Source organism: Panulirus ornatus, chromosome 3 (genome assembly GCF_036320965.1).
Source record: "Panulirus ornatus isolate Po-2019 chromosome 3, ASM3632096v1, whole genome shotgun sequence".
NCBI classification, from domain to species: Eukaryota; Metazoa; Arthropoda; class Malacostraca; order Decapoda; family Palinuridae; genus Panulirus; species Panulirus ornatus.
This window is the reverse complement of record NC_092226.1, coordinates 71,730,681-71,752,585: the sequence shown is the minus strand read 5'-3', so window position 1 is coordinate 71,752,585 and position 21,905 is coordinate 71,730,681. Positions and strand designations below refer to the sequence as shown.

Below are 21,905 nucleotides of genomic sequence, written 5' to 3'. Positions count from 1 at the left end.
ATAAGAGGTTGCAGCCTGCAACATGAACTTAGCCCCTTATTGATTTTTTCACGTGAAAGTTAGTATGTTTCTAATGGATGCTGATAGTATTTGGAGAAGTTTTATCCCTGAATATACATATTGTTTTCTCATGTTGTATTTAAGAGCCCTGACCAGGTCAAGGCCAGTGGCTGAGTTCAGAGTGATGGTTAAGGGAATTGACAGCTTGGTTGATGTGCATTATAATATCATGCTCTGTTTCTCACTCTCTCTTTGATATCTCTGATATGATTGATGATATTGTTGAACTTGTATGTGGTTTTGTTATAAGTTTTAAGATATGCTTGTATTTTATGAAAACCATCAACAAAAAATCCTATGGCTACTTCAGCATGTTGTATTGAAGCATCTTTCTCTTTCTCCATTTTTCCTTTGCTGTTTAGTTATGCACTCTGAATCAAAGTAAACATGTATAATGAAGTTGTAGGTGCAGGTTTATTAGGCACTTCAACTGAAAATGGGAAATTCATTAGTGTGTAAGTAATGACTTATGAGGCTCATGCAAGTACTTAAATGGGTTTTCCATTTTACTTCATAATACAGTGCATGCTTTACTATTTACAAATCAACAAGGCAACATTATTCACAAAAAATATTCCCTTTGTATCAGAAACATTCAAGATGTGAAAACTAAGTAATATTTACATTTAAAATGTGTGTGTAGAGATTGTGTTTGCATGTCATATGATAAGACTAATCAGCATGTCTGGTAGGAGTCAGAGGAATATGGTAAGGTAGTCACTGTGACTTTTTGTGTCTTTTGAGGTCAGCATGTGCTTGTGATTTTGGACCCCAAGCATACTTTTTCTTAGTTATTTTAGGGCTTCTAATGATTTTTGCTCTTCCAACAGCAAAAGGAAGTATCTTGCATTAACTACAAAAAAATCAAACTTACAGATCTACTGGAGGGCAGTGAAATTAGTGTCAATATCAGTTTTATGGAATAGGTTTATGAACATTATACAATATGTCAAAATTAAAAACTAAATTATTTGTGTTATGCTAATCAGTCTACAGGAGAAAACACTCCTTTCGCTGTTTATGAGTGGTGCCGACAAGGACAGTTGTTTGATACTTCCTGACCAAGCCAGAGATCACTACAAAGGCCAAGGAATTTCAACAGAAAATGAAAATGAATAAGTGTGAATATTCCTAAGGTGGCTTTTACATTATAATGTGGTGTACATTATGTGTGCCTTTATGACTTGTCAACATTTTGCCTTTTTTTAAGTAATGCACATGTATAGGAATTAAGATATGTTGATGATAAAGAATATAGTGTATGTGAAAGTATGAATATTCAAGTATGATTTATACGTTGTAAGAAAATTATGCTAAGAAAATCTTTTGGGGTAGGGGAGAAAGAATACTGGCCACATGTTCCCAGCATGTCATAGAAGGCGACTAAGAGGGATGGGAGTGGGTGGCTGGAAGCCCTCCCTTCTAGTAATACTTAACAAGATAAGGAATAGAGCAAGAAGCCAAATGAGGATTTTTCCCTCTTAAGGCTCAGTCATCTGTTCTTGACATTACCTCACCCACGTGGGAAATGCAAGCATTTATAAAGAAAAAATTAAGAATATTGTGTTAGTGAATTGACATGATGTGAAGATATTAAAAAGACAGTGTACATTGTCTTTTGTAAGCCAAATACAGCTTTTTTAGTCACCATATGCTAAATTGGCCTAGAAGCCACACCCCTCTTACATAGCTGAGGTAGCTGATTGGTTCATATACAAGGTATATACATGGTTCGTGTTGCTATCCACTTATTCACATTAAGTGTGTTCCCAGTTTATGATTAAACCTGTTCTGTATAATGATGTTAAAAATCTGGTAAAAAAATTTGAATTATTTTATGGCATTAGCACTTAGAGAAGATGGTAAAAATTTTATATGTGTATCACAAACAGTCAAAGTCAAGGACAGCATCATTTTTGAATGAAGCCTTATCATTATTTCTTAGTTTTGTAGCAAATATAAACTAAATAGAAACAAATTGACGCTAAACATAGGGGACAATAGGCAGTAAACTACAGTTTATATAGCCTAGATTATTTTATTTTTTATTTTGCTTTGTCGCTGTCTCCCGCGTTTGTGAGGTAGCGATAGCCTAGATATATCCCTTGTCGTTATGTAACTGATAAAACTCTATATATAAACCATATGTGGAGCGTAGGTAAGATGCTGAGGGGAACAGCCACACAGATGGAGTGATCAGCTGTTACTGACAGTGCACCACAGGCTACTTGGTTTGGACAGCATTGCTATTTCTGGACTTTTCTGCTGCCTATAATGTAAGTATCTTATGTTTGCAAGCAATACATGGTGAAGTGCTAATGTTTGTGTTTTATGCATAATAGTAAGCATTGTCATGTCTAATTCCCAAGAAAAGTTTTGTGAACATTGGTTATTTTGTAGCCCATTTTCTCTAAAGAAGGGGAAAAATATGGAAATTTGACACTAGCTATATATTGCCAGTATCGTAGAATCTGCATTAAAGAATACTGTGAAAGAAATTTAACTATTCTTTGACCATCACTGGCTGAGATTTTTGATCATTTGCATCAAATTGCTTGATAGTGAGTAGTAGAACACTAAAGCTCTCTGTAGCATATCACAATGCAGCACTTAAAATTGAAGATACTTAGTTGGTGGATTATGTATTTGATAATGTGCTTGTAGGTGTGAGAAGAGTTTCTGTTGGTTAAGTAGCCTACCTTATGAGCACAAACTCAGCATTCTTACCTTAATCTACAATTCCCTATAATATATAACTTTATAAGTAGCCATTGATTGTATGACCATCATATTATAGGCTACCATGTGTTTTGAAGTGGTTTAGACTTACTGGTACTACCACTTTTTTTTTGATAGGTTAAGTGACTCATACGAGCTCAAAGCCCACTCTCGAGACAGGTAACCAATGAAATTTATCTCTTATTCTGTAACACTACAAGAGCTACAACCTTCACAGTTTGAGTCTAGTCATAGACTTGTACCTTCATGGCTTCACCAGTATAGAATATTTTATTGTCACTTGGAGAGTCTAGGTCTAATCATGGTGGCAGACGGGCACCCATTGAGATGATAGCCAGTTCCACCTTTGCTTATCAAAAATCATATCACTACAAGAGTAATAAAGGAAATTGGGGAAATCAGTTATCAAGTTTACTGTATATGCATAAAATGTGATTGCCTCATTCAGCATTGTATGATTCACTGCAGTCATCGTCAAGGGTTATCACAAAATTTTCTGTTAGATGATCAAATGCTCTGTCTTTCCTGCTATGCTCATCTTCCACTAGTCTTGTATTGTATATACTTTTCTTCCAGTCTTCTGCAGGGATGATTAAAGAATAGTTAAAATTGTGTTTCTCAGTATTCTTTAATGCAGATTCTACGATGTTAGCCCTGGAAATATGATCACATAGCATATGTCAAATTTCCACATTTTCCTCCTTTACTGTAGGCTATATGATGTCTGATGTTTATGAAAATTTTCGTAGGAATTGAATGTATATTATTATGCATAAAACACATACGGTAGGAATTTACCACATATTGCTTACAAACATTGATAATTATATCATCGGCAGCAGAAAAGTCTGGAAATGGCAATGCTGTCCGAGCCAAGTAGCCTGTGGTGCGTTGTCAGTATCTCCTGATCACTCCGTCGGTGTGGCTGTTCCCCTGAGCATTTTACTTCCCCTCTGCATATGGTCTATATATATGGAGTGAAAAGGATTTTGTGTGATCGGGGCCTGAACATGCAGGAGGGTGAAAGGAGGGCAAGGAATAGAGTGAATTGGAGCGATGTGGTATACAGGGGTTGACGTGCTGTCAGTGGATTGAATCAAGGCATGTGAAGCGTCCGGGGTAAACCATGGAAAGCTGTGTAGGTATGTATATTTGCGTGTGTGGACGTGTGTATGTACATGTGTATGGGGGGGGGTTGGGCCATTTCTTTCGTCTGTTTCCTTGCGCTACCTCGCAAACGCGGGAGACAGCGACGAGGTATAAAAAAAAAAAAAAAAAATATATATATATATATCCGAGATAATGTTCTCGACTTCCACACATTTTTCAAGGCTCCCAAAATTTTCGCCCCCTCCCCCACCCTATGATCCACTTCCGCTTCCATGGTTCCATCCGCTGACAGATCCACTCCCAGATATCTAAAACACTTCACTTCCTCCAGTTTTTCTCCATTCAAACTCACCTCCCAATTGACTTGACCCTCACCCCTACTGTACCTAATAACCTTGCTCTTATTCACATTTACTCTCAACTTTCTTCTTCCACACACTTTACCAAACTCAGTCACCAGCTTCTGCAGTTTCTCACATGAATCAGCCACCAGCGCTGTATCATCAGCGAACAACAACTGACTCACTTCCCAAGCTCTCTCATCCCCAACAGACTTCATACTTGCCCCTCTTTCCAGGACTCTTGCATTTACCTCCCTTACAACCCCATCCATAAACAAATTAAACAACCATGGAGACATCACACACCCCTGCCGCAAACCTACATTCACTGAGAACCAATCACTTTCCTCTCTTCCTACACGTACACATGCCTTACATCCTCGATAAAAACTTTTCACTGCTTCTAACAACTTGCCTCCAACACCATATATTCTTAATACCTTCCACAGAGCATCTCTATCAACTCTATCATATGCCTTCTCCAGATCCATAAATGCTACATACAAATCCATTTGCTTTTCTAAGTATTTCTCACATACATTCTTCAAAGCAAACACCTGATCCACACATCCTCTACCACTTCTGAAACCGCACTGCTCTTCCCCAATCTGATGCTCTGTATATGCCTTCACCCTCTCAATCAATACCCTCCCATATAATTTACCAGGAATACTCAACAAACTTATACCTCTGTAATTTGAGCACTCACTCTTATCCCCTTTGCCTTTGTACAATGGCACTATGCACGCATTCCGCCAATCCTCAGGCACCTCACCATGAGTCATACATACATTAAATAACCTTACCAACCAGTCAACAATACAGTCACCCCCTTTTTTAATAAATTCCACTGCAATACCATCCAAACCTGCTGCCTTGCCGGCTTTCATCTTCCGCAAAGCTTTTACTACCTCTTCTCTGTTTACCAAATCATTTTCCCTAACCCTCTCACTTTGTACACCACCTCGACCAAAACACCCTATATCTCGGAAAGCAAAAATGGGTATGTTTGAGGGAATAGTGGTTCCAACAATGTTGTATGGTTGCGAGGCGTGGGCTATGGATAGAGATGTGCGCAGGAGGATGGATGTGCTGGAAATGAGATGTTTGAGGACAATGTGTGGTGTGAGGTGGTTTGATCGAGTAAGTAACGTAAGGGTAAGAGAGATGTGTGGAAATAAAAAGAGCGTGGTTGAGAGAGCAGAAGAGGGTGTTTTGAAATGGTTTGGGCACATGGAGAGAATGAGTGAGGAGAGATTGACCAAGAGGATATATGTGTCGGAGGTGGAGGGAACGAGGAGAAGAGGGAGACCAAATTGGAGGTGGAAAGATGGAGTGAAAAAGATTTTGTGTGATCGGGGCCTGAACATGCAGGAGGGTGAAAGGAGGGCAAGGAATAGAGTGAATTGGAGTCATGTGGTATACAGGGGTTGACGTGCTGTCAGTGGATTGAATCAAGGCATGTGAAGCGTCTGGGGTAAACCATGGAAAGCTGTGTAGGTATGTATATTTGCGTGTGTGGACGTGTGTATAAAAAAAAAAAAAAAAAAAAAAAAAAAATATATATATATATTTTTTTTTTGCTTTGTCGCTGTCTCCCGCGTTTGCGAGGTAGCGCAAGGAAACAGATGAAAGAAATGGCCCAACCCACCCCCATACACATGTATATACATACGTCCACACACGCAAATATACATACCTACACAGCTTTCCATGGTTTACCCCAGACGCTTCACATGCCCTGATTCAATCCACTGACAGCACGTCAACCCCGGTATACCACATCGATCCAATTCACTCTATTCCTTGCCCTCCTTTCACCCTCTTGCATGTTCAGGCCCCAATCACACAAAATCTTTTTCACTCCATCTTTCCACCTCCAATTTGGTCTCCCACTTCTCCTCGTTCCCTCCACCTCCGACACATATATCCTCTTGGTCAATCTTTCCTCACTCATTCTCTCCATGTGCCCAAACCATTTCAAAACACCCTCTTCTGCTCTCTCAACCACGCTCTTTTTATTTCCATACATCTCTCTTACCCTTACGTTACTTACTCGATCAAACCACCTCACACCACACATTGTCCTCAAACATCTCATTTCCAGCACATCCATCCTCCTGCACACAACTCTATCCATAGCCCACGCCTCGCACCCATACAACATTGTTGGAACCACTATACCTTCAAACATACCCATTTTTGCTTTCCGAGATAATGTTCTCGACTTCCACACATTCTTCAAGGCTCCCAGAATTTTCGCCCCCTCCCCCACCCTATGATCCACTTTCGCTTCCATTGTTCCATCCGCTGCCAGATCCACTCCCAGATATCTAAAACACTTTACTTCCTCCAGTTTTTCTCCATTCAAACTTACCTCCCAATTGACTTGACCCTCAACCCTACTGTACCTAATAACCTTGCTCTTATTCACTTTTACTCTTAACTTTCTTCTTTCACACACTTTACCAAACTCAGTCACCAGCTTCTGCAGTTTCTCACATGAATCAGCCACCAGTACTGTATCATCAGCGAACAACAACTGACTCACTTCCCAAGCTCTCTCATCCCCAACAGACTTCATACTTGCCTCTCTTTCCAAAACTCTTGCATTCACCTCCCTAACAACCCCATCCATAAACAAATTAAACAACCATGGAGACATCACACACCCCTGCCGCAAACCTATATTCACTGAGAACCAATCACTTTCCTCTCTTCCTACACGTACACATGCCTTACATCCTCGATAAAAACTTTTCACTGCTTCTAACAACTTGCCTCCCACACCATATATTCTTAATACCTTCCACAGAGCATCTCTATCAACTCTAGCTGGGAGAGAATTTAGAATACTGTATATAAAAAAGATATACAAGAGGGCATAGAATCAGTAGGAGGAGGTATGGATGGTGGAGGACTTGATGTGGAATCATCTGAAGTAGAATTAAAGATGTCAAAAAGGTCTGTTGTTTAAGTTGGAGAGTTAGTCACTGATTTATTTGGTCTGAAAAGAGGAGGATTGTTTGAATTTTAGAAGTTGGTAATGCTTTTGATTAAGGGCCAGAAAGATGTATCAGATGTAGAAGTCAGATTAGTGCATTTTCTTATAATAGCATACTTTTTCTTCTTAAAACAGCTTTGTAGTCATCCCAAGTAGAATTATAAGGTCGAATAGCATTCAGAAGAAGAGGAGAGCTTTGTAGTCCAGTGTATTCTGTTCCTGGTGTTACTTGCATTAGATAAAGAGCAGTCTTTTTAGAATGAATTTTTGGATTTTTTGTAGCAAAAATGGGTGCACTTTAAAAAGATGAAAAGAACATAATAGTATTATATTTAGAAATTTTAGTTTTAATGATAAACTTGCCATATTATGGTGCGGTTCCATGCTGTGTTTGTCAACATGTAACATGTCTTCACAAAATGCATGTGGTATGCACAATACAAAATGACAGGTGACATATAAGGAGAAGTGCAAACTTTTATTGTGCTTGCACATGTACATAAGGATTGAATTTCCTCCTCGATTCAGAATGTTGTGATCTGATTCATTTGTGACTTTGTGTGAATAGGAACAGTAACTAACCCCTTCATTCAGGCAGTTCTAATATCCAGTGTACTCTGTGTGTGCAGGATATTATCATATGATTTCAAAGAATATCTTTTACAAGTTTGTTATTACAGTAAACGAGCATGATTACCTAGATAGAATTATTTACATCTACACTGATGGAATATTTTATATGTGTGCTGTGTGCCCTTTAACTTTGCTGCTCTATAGCTTGGCATATAATGTACCCAAGGAGTACTGCCAAGCTTATTTAGTGAGATGAATAGTATTTTTGGAAATGTTTTCATCTGTACAAACATATAGTTGGTTAGCATTTTTATTCCTAACATACCTATATTTTATTTTGTAGGAATGCTTTACAAATTATTACATACCCTGATTATTGTTTGGAGAAATTTAAGGTTGTAGTACCTAGTAACAATGCATGGGATGCCATCACAAGTATTAGAGACCATAAATTTTTGCCTTGAGGCTGAGGTGGGCAATTCAAAAATTCTTAACATATACTCCCAGCTATGGTTAACAGAAAAAAATTGCTGGGACCTATGTTACCTGGCTGCAGTGAATAGGTTATACATTGACATCATGACACTTCAGAGAACCTTATCAGAAAAGACGATGAATGAACAAGGAAAAATATGTAATTGAAGGTGAAGTACTTGTGAATGAAAGATGTCAACAAAATTCACCCACACTTAGACTTCATTGGCACAAGTTTTTGAATTGGAATTATTTGAAGCCAGGACATTGACAATTTCATCCAAGTTTGTATAAACCACAACTCCATTGTGAATTTTGGTACTGAAAGATGAAATCATGCAAGATTGAACTTAAAGTAAGCCCATGCAAAGCTGAGTGAAGTATGCATATGCATCTGTTTTTGTCATGTTGATGGATGTTTGATGGGCTTCACTCTTTAAGCACCTAAATTTATTATTTATTTTTTTATTTCTAAAGGTTTAAAAATTTTGCATATCCATAGTGGTACAATTTAAAATCAGGTACTTCTTAGCTAATTATCCTATACTTAGCTAATTATTTTGTCCTGTACAAGTGGGATCTATATACATGTTGGGCACCCTTTGTTGATATTACATTAACATCATGCAGATTTTAATCCTTTTTATTCTGTAAGTATTCACAATTTCATCACTTACTTTATTCCTTGTATCCACTGCTCTTATACTATAAAAGAACTTATTTACATCTTTTACAGTACTGTTTGTTTGATTTAATGTTATTGCTTCTCTGCGGTGTCTTTGCAGCTTTTGAAGAATTGTTGCACTCAATATTATTATACTGTTTTAGAAACTCAAAAATTGTCATCAAGTTTGCTCTTGCTCTTCTTTTCTCCATGATAAGGAATCTTTGTTGCCCTCTTCAGTATTTTATATAAGTTCTCTTCTTTAAGTGGAGGGACCAAACATAAAAATACATTCTAGTTTTGGTGTCATACATATTTTCAGTGACCTGCAAAACATTTTCTCGTCCATGTACATGTATGCTGTTCTGATATGTTCCTGCTGACAGTTTGTCTCGTTTATATATCTCCTGTGGTAGTGTTCTGCTTACAAGTAATGTAGAGGGTCAACCCACAAGGTGCTTGCCATATACCAGACCAACTTTTGAGCTTGCTTAACCTCTTCCCTATCATGAAAACTCGAAAGTTCAGGAAATAACTGGTTAAATTATTAGATCTTTGATTAATATTTAAATCGTCTTTTAATTACAAAAAAAAGGAACTTATACAAGTACGCTTAAGCCACAAACATTCTTTGTAGAGTGTATAAAGCATCAGAGTGCCTCTTCAGAGGTATGACAGGCACTTCCATCCTGTTGATTTTATCATTAGTTTGTTTTCAGCCCTGCATTTCAAGTCATTGACTGCAGTACTTGTTCTAATATATCACATAATGAACCATTTTATAATCTATATGATTCTTACATATGTTTAGTTTATGACAGTAAATGGAAATTTATGTTGAAATATCTAATGATGTTTTGGTATCATGATCTGTGTATGTGTATATTTACCCATGTTGCCACCTGGGTCCTCCAGCAACATGTCCATTTTGCCTCTCCCAGTCTAATGCAAACACACTTGATTCTAAGAGGCTTATGAATAAGAGACAGTATAATCTAAGAACAAGATTATTTCCATAATATCATTGTTAGGTACATAATGATTTAGAATTGATGATTGAATGATGATACAATGGAATTAAAGAATAAGAATGATTTCTATCATAATACTCAGAGAGGAAAATAATGATAAACAAATATAAAAAAAAGTCTAGATATTTTTTTGTACTTGTTCGCCATTTCATGTGTTAGTGAGGAAACGCCAGGAACAAATATAGAAAAAAATCTTTATTTGCTCAAATTCATTCTGTAGCTGTCATATGTAATGCAGTGAGACCACAGCACTTTATCCACAAATAGGCCCCATAGGCCTCTATGTGGTTCCCCTTGCCTGCTTTGTGTGCCCAGGTTCACTATGTTGGCAGCCTGTCACTCCGTTGTATGCCCAGGGTCACTATGTTGGCAGCCTGTCTCTCCGTGACCACATTGCATTGCTCCCGTTCACTTTATCCTGTGCATGCCTTTCACCCTTCTGCATGTTCAGGCCCCAAACAATCAAGACCTTATTCAGTTGATACATCCTTCTCCCATTCATTCTCCCCCTTCTCCTTATCTCTTCCATTTTGACATTTATATCCTTTTTGTCAGCCTTTCTTCTCTCATTCTCATCATATGTTTAAACCTTTTTATTACACCTTAGCTCTCTCAACCATGCTTTCTTTATTTCTGCACCTATCTCTTACTCTGTCATTTCTTACTTGGTCTACCCTCTTAACACCACATATTAGCCTCATATATTTCACATCCTTATATGTTCTAATTCTTATTTGTTTCTAACTTCCCCTAGCCAGCCCAAGTACCTCCTGGCTAGATAACTCAAAATCAGATGTAACTATAATTGGTCATCCTTTTATGTCTTGATTATGACCTTTTATTATTTCCTCTATCACAGAAATTGTATTTACTAATTCTGTTGCCTCTAGTAGCCCTTTAATTGACATCTTGTCTCTCAGGTGTATGTTTGTCATTCTCTTTAAAAATAATTGAAGATTTATACCACAAGTCTCCTGGTTAACTAATCTTTGTAATTTAGGTGTCATCCAACTTAATGTTAAGTTCATCAGTTTTGATATAGCAGCCTCTGTGCTTTTGGCTGTCTGTATAGTTTCCATTTTTGCTAACAAGCTGTGACCTTGTATGCTCTGCACTTTTCTAAACTTTTCATCTACCAAACCATAAATTTTCTCTGATTGTTTTGCCTCTAACAGTGCATATTATTTTACCTACAGCCTCATTCAAAGCCCTGGGTACTTAAAGTTTCATTGCCCCCAGGATCCTTTCCCTGTATATCGGTTGACATGTTCTGAGTTTGTTGACAAGCCCCAGAAACTGCACCTCTCTACCTACTATTTTCAATAGTTTCTTCTCTGTCAAACCTAATAGTGATAGTGTCCATTGAAGAAAGACCCTGAATAGTTTAGGGGAATCACTGTGCTGTGGTAACTCCCTAAATTATCATTCAAAGAGTTTTAGGTTTAATCAGTAGGTTGGCCAGATTCGACAGGTGTCATTTGCTGTGTGTGCTAGGCAGGACACTCTGCTTTGCTATATCCAAAACTAAGGATTGCCTTCTTAACTGGGAGTTTGCCACCCATGAAGAGTAAAGGGTAGAAAAAAAATTGTCTTTACCATTAGGAAATTAGTAAAGCAGTGTTCCTTGCCATATCATGAGTTTTAAGCAAGAATGCAACAAATGTATTTTCCTTGCACTGATAGTACTTTTTAACCATACATTTAAAAATGTTGATGTGAAAGTTATGCTTGCTCAATGAAATATATATTTTGCTTTGTTACAGAAACCTGTAGCAGGATCTAGTCCTAGACTGGAGATCAACCGCTTAGGTCCTGAATCAAGTCACACTGGACCTGAACCAAGCCTCTCTGGTCATGAACAGAGTCACTCTGGACCTGAATCAAGTCGTTCTGGACCTGAATCAGGTCATTCTGTATCAGGAACAAGCTATACTGGAAAAGGGACAAGTCATAGTGTGCATGGGGCTAGTTCTAAATCTAATGCTGGATCTGGACATAGTTTTAGCTTTTCACATGGTGTGATGGGACCTAGGGGTGAGGGTCAAAATTCACCTGGACATGGAATTAGCACAGGACAATCACACCGACCATCATTAACATCTAAACCTGGATCATCTGATTGGAAGAACACGAGAGAGTCGAGAGGTAGAGAGGGAGAAAAACAAGAGTTGGGACAAAATGAAAGAACAAAGGAGAGAGGAATTGAAATGTCAAGGGAAGGAAGTTATGAGAGAAGTCGGGGAAGAGAGCATGATCGAGGTGAGGCAAGACATAATGAAAGAAGTAGAGAATGTAGGGGGGAGAAAAGTAGAGAAAGAGAATATGATAGGAGTAGATCAAAAGATTTTGAAAGAAAAAGAGACCATGATTTAAGTAGATCTAAAGAAGGTGACAGATTAACAGAAAGGGATAGTAGGATTAGAACCTCAAATGAGAAAGACTATGAGAGAAACAGAGAGAGGGGCAGCAGGTCTAGGGAGAGAGAAAAGAGCCATGATTTTGTTAGAGGAAACAGTTCTCAAGAGAGACACATTGATCGCAATAGAGATAGAGATTATCCCAGAATGGAACGCCAACATAGCCAAAATGAACATGATAGAAGACAGGTGGATAGTAAAATGTCTTCAAAGAGGAACAGCCTGCTTGATCTTCCTATGCCACCATCAGCAACCAGCCATAATATGCCACATCTTTTTGGAGATATGGCAAACGTAGCTCATCCAAATTTGGAAAAATTCCAGAGCTCCAGAGAGAAACTCCAAAGACTTTTTGGGATATGTGGAGATTCATCTAGACCACCAGAAGGGGATGCTAGTACATCAACAGCATCTCGATCACGTGGCTGGAGAGATGAGGTTCGAGCAAGAGGAGACCAGTTTTTCAGTCAAAGAAGTTCTGGTCAGGTTGCACTTGAAAGTGTAGATGATAAAGGAGACCATCATCACCAGAGACATAAATCTCAACTTGATGAAAATCCTGTAAGGGTGTCACAACATCCCAGTACGGGAAGGGAATATTCTCATAACAGAAATAGTGACCCAAAGGAACAGGCACATCATTGGAAAACTAGTAGTCCTCATTCAGGGAGTTCCCACCAAGTTCCTGTGCAACAGAACCCCAACTCAAGGGAAGATCAAGGCACCCCACGTGATACACCTTTGTCTCCAGATCAGTCTCCTAATTGTGGTTTTGGCTCTGTAGATACCCCTCAGTCTCCTGATATGGAGGCTTCATTCAGTCCAACAGTTTCTTCAGAAGAAAGTACACCAATAAAGACTATTCCTCTGGAGAATCTTCAACAGAAAGGTGTCGATCTAGAAGCAATAAAGAAAGCTCTTGCTCAGATTCGTGCAAATGAGAAACCTCATCCAAGCACTTCAAACTCTGGGCAAGGCCCATCCTACCGGTATGAGGATTTTGTAGGTCCACCAAAATCAAAAGCTGATGAAGATGAACCATATGATCCTGAAGAAGTTTGGAATAATCATGATATGGAAGCAAGAGATTCCCAACACCATACCGATGTAGCATCTCCATCCACATCACTAAGTCAAAAGGATGTTGATCTCCGGCAAATACCAAAGAGTATGATATCACTACCTCACAGTTACCAGGGCAAAGCACAGGAGAGTCAGAGTCACCATTCTGGTCATCATGTTTCACATGCAAATGATGCACCAAGAACACTAGACTCTGGAAGTACTTTAATTGGTTCTGTTTCAAGCATACCTCTTCCTGAAAGGCAAGTCACTGCTGTTCAAGTATGTGACAAGTCAGCCAGCCATATTCCTCTAAGTCAGTCAGGTAGCTCAAGCACACATGCCGTAACCTCTGGAGCTGGATGGTTTCAAGGCACTTCCACCACAAGGTCAACTGATTCTCATAGTAGTGACATAGATATGAGACTTCAGCAGCATCAGCATTCATTACCAAAGTCACATCAGCCTCCTGTATCTAAGGCACATCATTCTCCTTTACAGTCATCACATCAGCCTCCATTACCAAAGTCAGATCCACCCCCATTACCAATGGCACATCAACCTTCATTGCCAAAATCCAGTCAACCTTCAGTGACAAAATTGCATCAGCCTCAAATGCCAAATCCACAGCAACCTTCTTTATCAAAATTACAACAGCCTTCATTGCCACAGCCACGTCAGTCAACTTCATTTCAACCTCCATTGCCAAAGTCACCACCCCCTGAACCACATCCGCCTCAGAGCCCTTCTGTCACTCAGTTACATCCAGCAAACAAACGACCAGATGAATTACCAGACAAAGATGGACATAAACATTTAGTAAGCAGATTAGATAATATTCGTTCACGAATCGCACTTCAGGCTGGTGAATTAATTAAACCTGGTCAGCAGGGCGTAGCTGCCACCCAGATGGAAAGATATAAGTTAAAGAGACAAACAAGTAGTGTACCAGAGGTCAAGTCCCCAACTCATACTTCTGGCACAACAAATATCAAAGAGACTCTTTCTACTAAGTCAGAAACAAATGTGATGGGTAAAGAATCTGCATCTGTCCTTGACATTCTTATACCAGAAAATATGGTAATTGATGAAGTGGAAGAAGGAACACTAGCTTTAAGGGACCCACGTCAAGTTAATCAAAGTGCCTCCACACAGGTTCCAAGAGATCCAAGACTTAAGCCTCAAGAGCAACCTGTAGAGAATGAGGCCGTTTCGAGTATATCACGCAGTCGAGATCCAAGACTATCTTCAGCTTTGACTGGAGGTGGATTATCAAGTTTCAGAGATCCTAGACACCAGAGTAATCGTGATCCAAGGCAGGAATCGACAGGTTTTTCTGGTAGCTTAATTAGGGATGGAAGAGATGATCCTGGAAAATTTTATGGTGTTTCTAGCTCTTCAAACAGAGATCCAAGACAAGAGCCAGGAAAGTATCCTGTTACATCTGGACCCCAGATTAGGGATCCTAGGCATGAAACTGCAACATATATTGGTGTCACAGGAACACCAGTTCGTGATCCAAGACATGATTCTGGTAATTTTTCCAGCAGAGGAAGTAGGGACCCTAGGCAAGAAACTGGAATATACCCACCTATTGGAGGATCCCAGTATAGAGACCCGCGTGTAGCACCTAGAGCTGATAGACCCTCGGGTAGTGTTTGGCAGTCACAGCAAGTACCTGCGATACCTGGAAGTAATCCTACACAAGCACCTAACTCAGCCTTAGGGGCAGTGGATCCCCATCCTTCTCAGTCAGCCAGTGGGTCCTTAATTGGACAAACCTTCACATGCCTGATGATGAGAGGCTTGCCTCCTTTTACTACGTCTAATCACATTTATCACTTTTTTCAAGAATACATATTGCGAGATATGTGTATTGAATTAGATAGCCGATATCAGTGTAAGGGCACAGCTTACATACACTTTCCTAGTCATGGAAGTGCCCGTGAAGCATTGGAATTAATGAATGGTCACATTTTACGGGGCTATCCAGTAACACTGAGGATATGTACAGTGGGAATTCTTCGCCAGGCTAAGAATGCTTATGAGCAGTTAAACCGTGATAGGGAAGCTCAGTTGGGCATTCCTGAACGACCCAGAGGAAACGGCAACCCATTTTTCAAACCTCGACCAAAGGAACAGTCCAGTCAGGTATTACCACCCAAATCTGTGTCTGCAACATCTCAGACAAGTGTAGAAAAGCCTTCTTCATCTGATAGCAAGGAACAAGAACCTGATGAAGGAGTTGGTGAAGTTGGTGGAAATACTACTCAGTATTCAGAATTGTGTGGGGTTAAGGTACCACCAAAATCATCAGGTGGGATATTAAGCTTCAAGATTCCAAAGATTAAGAAAGAAGTAACTTCACAAAAGGATTCAAGTAATGATGAGAACAAGAATAAGGCTGAAGCATCTTTAAAGAAAAGTGCTCCAAGTGAAACTCTTTCAAAAAGCAATAAGGACGTTAAGGTCTTTGGAAAAGATTTGTCAGAATCAGATGATGATTTGCTTGAGATTAAAACGACAAATAAAAAGAACAGAAAATTCAAGAAACTTGTTATTCACTCTGACTCTGAGTCAGAGGCTGAGAATGAAGCAAAGAAATCAGCTGCTTGTAAAACTAGAAATGATGCAGTTAGCACTGCCAGTGATAAAGATGATGATGATGAAGATGATGATGATGATGAAGATGATGATGATGACGAGGGGTACATGGTTATAGATGAAACTGCAGTGTCAGACATTGATGAAACTGAAGAGTCAGAAGTAAGCTCACAAGTATCTGAAGAACCTCTTGATCAGCTTTTGCCTGTCAAAGCTAAAGAAACAAAGAAGAAGCAAAAGAAAGGAAAAAGTAATGTTGGAAAACAGAAAACAAAGAAAAGGGCAACAGGATCCACTAAGGTTAAGAAGAAAGCACAAGCCAAGACTGATACTACTGTAAGAAAGGTTCGTGGCAAAAAAGCCTCGGACAAACCAGAACTGAACTTGCATCCTTCTATAGGATTAAAATTAACCCGCCATACTCAGGGGGAATTGGAGGAGTTGATTTCTGAGAAAAAGAAGCTTAAAGTGATAATTCCTGTTCCACATAAACTTGTAGTTACCTTATTTGATGAAGATAAATTGAAAAAGAGAGGTGGAAGGCGAAAAACTGCAGATACCTCTCCATCTGCATCAGTAACTAGTACTCAGAAAATTAAAGAACCTCTACCGACTTTGAGTACTGAGACTGTTTTGCCCGTTACTCAAGTTATTGCAGTACAAAGTGTTGTTAAGGAGGCAAACCAGGACTTAGGTGTTGTTTCTGAATCAGTTGAAAAGTACTGTAAACAAGGTAAGGAGAATGATTCAGATGAGGAAATGTTCCTTCCGGTTAATACAAATTTACACAGTGCCCTGAAAAGAGAAGTAGCCATTGGTACTCCAACCTCAAGGAAAGGTAAAAAAAGGAAAATTGCCAGTCTCCCACATACAGTGCAGATGAAGAAAGCAAAAACAGATTTTTTTGGTATTCATCCTGCAAAACTAGATAATGTATCTGACAGTGCTGGTACGTCAGGTGAGTACCAGAATAAAAATTCTAGAAAAGCAGCAAAGCGAGCTTTAACAACTCCAACTAAAGTTTCCGATAATAAAAAGTTATGCTTGGATGGTGAAGGTACTTTAAGGGGTAGAGAAGATAGTTCTCATCACTTAGATTTATTTGAAAGTGATGTGTTATCAGATGATATGCCTGACCTAACTCAGATTACCCCGAGTTTACTGGATGTAGATCCAACTATTAGTAATGCTCTGCCAAATGCATCTGTACTTGCTAGTGTGTTAAGTCCACCACATGTAAGTCACCAAATGAATGACAACATTATCCAGCCAAAGGATGATTCAGGTGATGACTGGTCACCTGGAAAGTTGCAAATTGTGGAGGAGGAAAAATTACCTGATGATATTGCTGACCCAAAGGCCAAGGAAGTTGACAAAGAATTGGATGAAGTGATAGACATAGTTATTGAAACTGGGGAGAGAAAATGTGATACTGAAGTTGCTGTCACTGATAAACCTAAAGTAAGCTGCAAAGGAAAGGAGACTGCAAATGACAACCCAGTTGTTAAGCAGGAAGAAGAACCTGGAGATCCTGCAAAATCTCAGGTGATTGGGAAAGACTCGGATGAAAATTTTAAACAGAATGTAGGAATATCATTACCAGAAGCCATACCAGGAAAAGCTAAAAAAGTCATTGTAGAAGAAGGAACTGAAAAAATTTCAGTTAAAGCTTTACCTGGGAAGTCCAAAGAAAAAAAAGTTAAAGAAAATATTGACTCTACAAAGTCATCAACAGAAAAATCAGTTGAGGTAAAGGCAGAAGCTTGCAGTATTGATACTAAAAGTGACAAAGGTGTATCATCTGTAAACATAAAAGAGGAAGAGAGCATAGATATTACAGAGCAAAAAAAAAAGTCATTACCTAGAGTAGACTCTGTAGATTTGCACGGATCTTTAGATGTAAAAGCAAGCATAAGTCAGGGTCCATCTTCCAGAGAGACTAAAAGTTTAAACTCAGATAATATTCATTCATTAGAAATAGGGACTGAAACAGGGGATGAAGAAAAAGGAGTTTTTATGAATACAACTGAAAGCCAAAAAGAAAAATTAGACACAGTCCCTTTAGTAAGTAGCACAAAAAGTGTAACAGAATCAAAGGCAGACATAAATTTTGGCAGTGTCGAATTAGATACTGCCCAGTCTGTCAAAACAGATGGAGATATTGGTGATAGTACATTAACCAGTGAGGATGTGGATGATGGTGATGATACTGCCAGTGTTGGAAAGGTGAGCACTAGTAGTTTTGTAGATGATGCATCTGTTGTGTCTAGTGAAGGTCGTGAACTTAAAACTCCAGAGTCTCAGGTTTCCAAAAAAGGAAAGAGAGGAAAATCTCTTGCATCAGTTGAGTGCCGAAGAGTGACTCGAGGCTCAATAGTGGAGCCTTTAACTGCAGAAATTGTTGAATGGGATGATGGAGGGTTGGTGGATCTATTTCAGTGTGACTTATGTGATTATGTGGGTAGACACCTGGCTAATCATTTGGTCAACTTTCACACAGAAAGGGAACTGCCATGTGAGTTCAAAAAGGAAGACTTCCCTCCAGTAATTAAAGATCATGTTGGCCCTCCAAAAGAAATAAGTAAGGATGAATGTATTCCAATAGACCTGAGCTGGATTCCAACTAACATGAATTTTGAGAAAAGCGTAACGTGCAAAGATTGTGACTATATATCTAATAGTCGTTTTGACTTAATTTACCATTTCCTAGAACATAAACCTAAGGCAGCTTACAGTGTATACCATTGTCGTCTTTGTAACTACATGTCTGAAAGGAAAGATGACTTTTATAACCATGTTTCTAGTCATACAGGAGAATATCGCTACAGGTGTGAACTCTGTGGTCACCGCACATATAAAATGGCCCTTCTGCAGGCACATCATAAGGATTGTCATACACAGCCTGAAAATTTTTTTATATCTTCAATGATTGAAGAAGATGGTTGGCTTTATATCCATGTCTGTAAAATTTGTATGTTTGTTAGGATTGGTTTAGATGCTGCTGAGGAACATGTGCAACATCGTCATGGAGGAAAGGGAGACATTCATAAAGCCAATATGAGTAGGCATATTGTATTGCACTCTGACCTTAGAAAAATATCTGTTGAATCTGAAGGAACCCCTGTTCCTCGTCCTAAGTACAAAGGAAAGAAAAAGAAGAAAGGCAAGAAGGGTCCAGATCTTGAGGTTTTTGTAGGAGAAGAGGAAGTGGATGAGAAAGGAGAAGTGGAGGAGAAAGCAAAGCAACTTGTAGATAGAATAGCTTTAAATATTCATACGACAATGTCTGTTCAAGAAGCTCAGAAGAGAATGTCTTTGCTGAACTCGATTAGTAAAAAACTAGATGAGGCAGAGGAAGAAAAGAAAGGAGAAATATCCATGGAAGTAAGTAATCAAGAAGAGTCATCATCATCTCCCACCTCTCAGTTGTCTACTGTAAAGAACAAAAGTGAAGCAAAAGGTAGATTTTTTAATGAAAAAGAAAATACACAGGATTTTTTAGATGAAAAAAACGAAAAAACACAGAAGGAAAGTATAGGAAATGAACATAGATCAGTTACAGATAAATTGGAGGATACCGTTATTGGAGATGCTACTGATGACTTGCAAGGAAGTCTTGCAAATGAGGATAATGAATCAGATGAAAGTGATAGTGAGTCTACCATGAGTGCAGTTGATCCTCCTGAGATATTGGATGATGAAATGTTAGCAGCAGGCAGAGGTTTTCTTCAGGACACTATTAGGAAACTTTCTGCTAAGCTAGAGGAAGATGCAAAGAAAACTAAACTAATTGTAGCAGCGAAGGAACAGGTGCAGGCTAAGAAGAAGCATCATACAGAAGCCACACCTGATGGTCAGTTTATCAGTTCCAGTAATACTCATGAAGAAGACAGTGACTCTGACAATTTAGTAATATGTGAGGATGTAGATACTGATTTGAGAGGGGAAATTACAGCCACAGATGATCCTCAGGCAGGAGGAAGTTCCAAGGATAAAAACACTGATGCAGTGGGACCTATTGGACCTTCACTTCAAGATTCAATTCAGTCAATTCTTCGAGAGGCATCTACACAAAACCAACAACCACCCAAAATGCCAAAGTTAAGAATTCGTCCTGCACACCAGCTCCTAGAACCACGACATTCTTTTAAGGTAAAATATACATCTGTCAATTTCTCTAACATTTTAGTGGAACATGTTTTACATGCTTATTTTGATTGATGAGTAATAGATGTGTTATTGCATGTGTGAATTGTTATAGTAAGTGAAAATATTTGAGGAGTCATTTGTGAGTGGACAGAATGGGCAGACTTATTGTGTTAATTTATGAAAACAGCGCAAAAAATCATCTACAGCCATGAGTATCGGAGGAAAGTAGATAGGAGTATGATGATGATCATTTTGCTAGGAATATTATTGCAGAAATGTGATAAAGCCATTACAACAGTTATGCACTTGAATAGACTCATTTTCTAGCAGATGGAATGGGATCATGGAGATTACTGAGTCAACTCCATGAGAAAGGGATCTCATTGGTAGGGTCATATTTGGGGAAAGGTTTGGTACAACAGATGACTGACAAATTACATTTGAATTGGTTTCAATATTGCTTTTAATATTGAACTTGAAAATTTTAAATAGGAATACCTTATTTTAGGTGTGAATTTTAGTGATCGTCACGGTGCTCTTGATAAGCTTGGGTGATATAGTAATAGAAAATAAAATGAACATTACTTGGATAAGGTTCACTGCAGCATTCAAAGTAATTAGAAATAAGCCAAAATTTTTGAACATTGAAATACAGAACTACCTGATTTTCAAGAATATAGCTTGGAAGATACTCAAAGGAACAATAACCACCAATGAAGGATAAGTTGAGTGACTTTTTATGAGAAAAAACATCTGATTGGAAGTCAGTATGAAATTTATACTGCTAGAAAGGAAAAGCAGTTTAAAGGATTTGCTTATCCTGGAAACAAGAATGTCATTAACTAGTCAGTTGGTCCATTCTTCATGGAAAATGACAACTTTTTTTTTTTTTGACAATTTCTGGCAAAGGATTTCATATAATTTTTTAGCTTTTACTTACCATCAAGAAATAGCGTACTTAAAAACACCATGATCATTCACAACCACAATGTTGTGGCAGCATTAGACTTTATTTTGTTTGGTAACCAGCACTAACTTATTTTAGTTGGTCAACCTGACTGCCTTCTACTTTTGTCATATTTCATATGTTATATTTGCTTTTAATTTTTTTCTGTATATTGCAATGGTTTATGGTATTTTATCCTTAGGGATATAGGAGAATGTATCTCCATGTTGGACATTGCAACTAAGAGAGGCATAAGCAGGAGACTGGAAATTCCCTTCTGTGTTAGTTGTACATGAATAATTAATGCCTAGAGCATAGCAAGGATTTTACAACAGAGGCTCAGTCATCTGTTCCTGACAATACCTCACAAAGGTAGGAAAATAAGCATGAAAAAATTTACCTTTGAAGATGCAGCTCTTGCCCCATTGCTCACATAATTACAAAGTTAATGAGTTGTATACTTAATGCATTTGACAGAATTAAAGTCAATAAGCTAGCAGATTTTGACAAGGTCTGTCAAAGAACTGTGAAGATTAAAGAAAAAGGGCATAATTAAGCCACTAGCATTTGTAGCACTAATATTCAATAAAGTTGATAAGTTTCTGTTCTGAAAATGTTGCCCAGTTAGGCTTTGTTAATCACTGGCAAACTTTTGGAACCATCATTTGAAGAAGTAAATCACATAGAGAATCTCCATTTCTGTTTATGGTTTGCTGCTTTTTGTCAGTGAT

The 21,905-nt window shown here is 38.5% G+C and overlaps 1 protein-coding gene across 5 annotated transcripts in view; it reads left to right on the top strand.

The window, feature by feature from the left end:
• The window catches only part of LOC139763392 (uncharacterized), a 228,827-nt gene that overhangs the window by 30,632 nt on the left and 176,290 nt on the right, over positions 1 to 21,905 (top strand). For all 5 annotated transcript variants that reach the window (XM_071689436.1, XM_071689427.1, XM_071689409.1 and 2 more), the window contains exon 5: positions 11,760 to 20,231. In XM_071689436.1, coding sequence (XP_071545537.1) covers positions 11,760 to 20,231 — 8,472 coding nt within the window. The remainder of the gene's footprint in view (positions 1 to 11,759; positions 20,232 to 21,905) is intronic.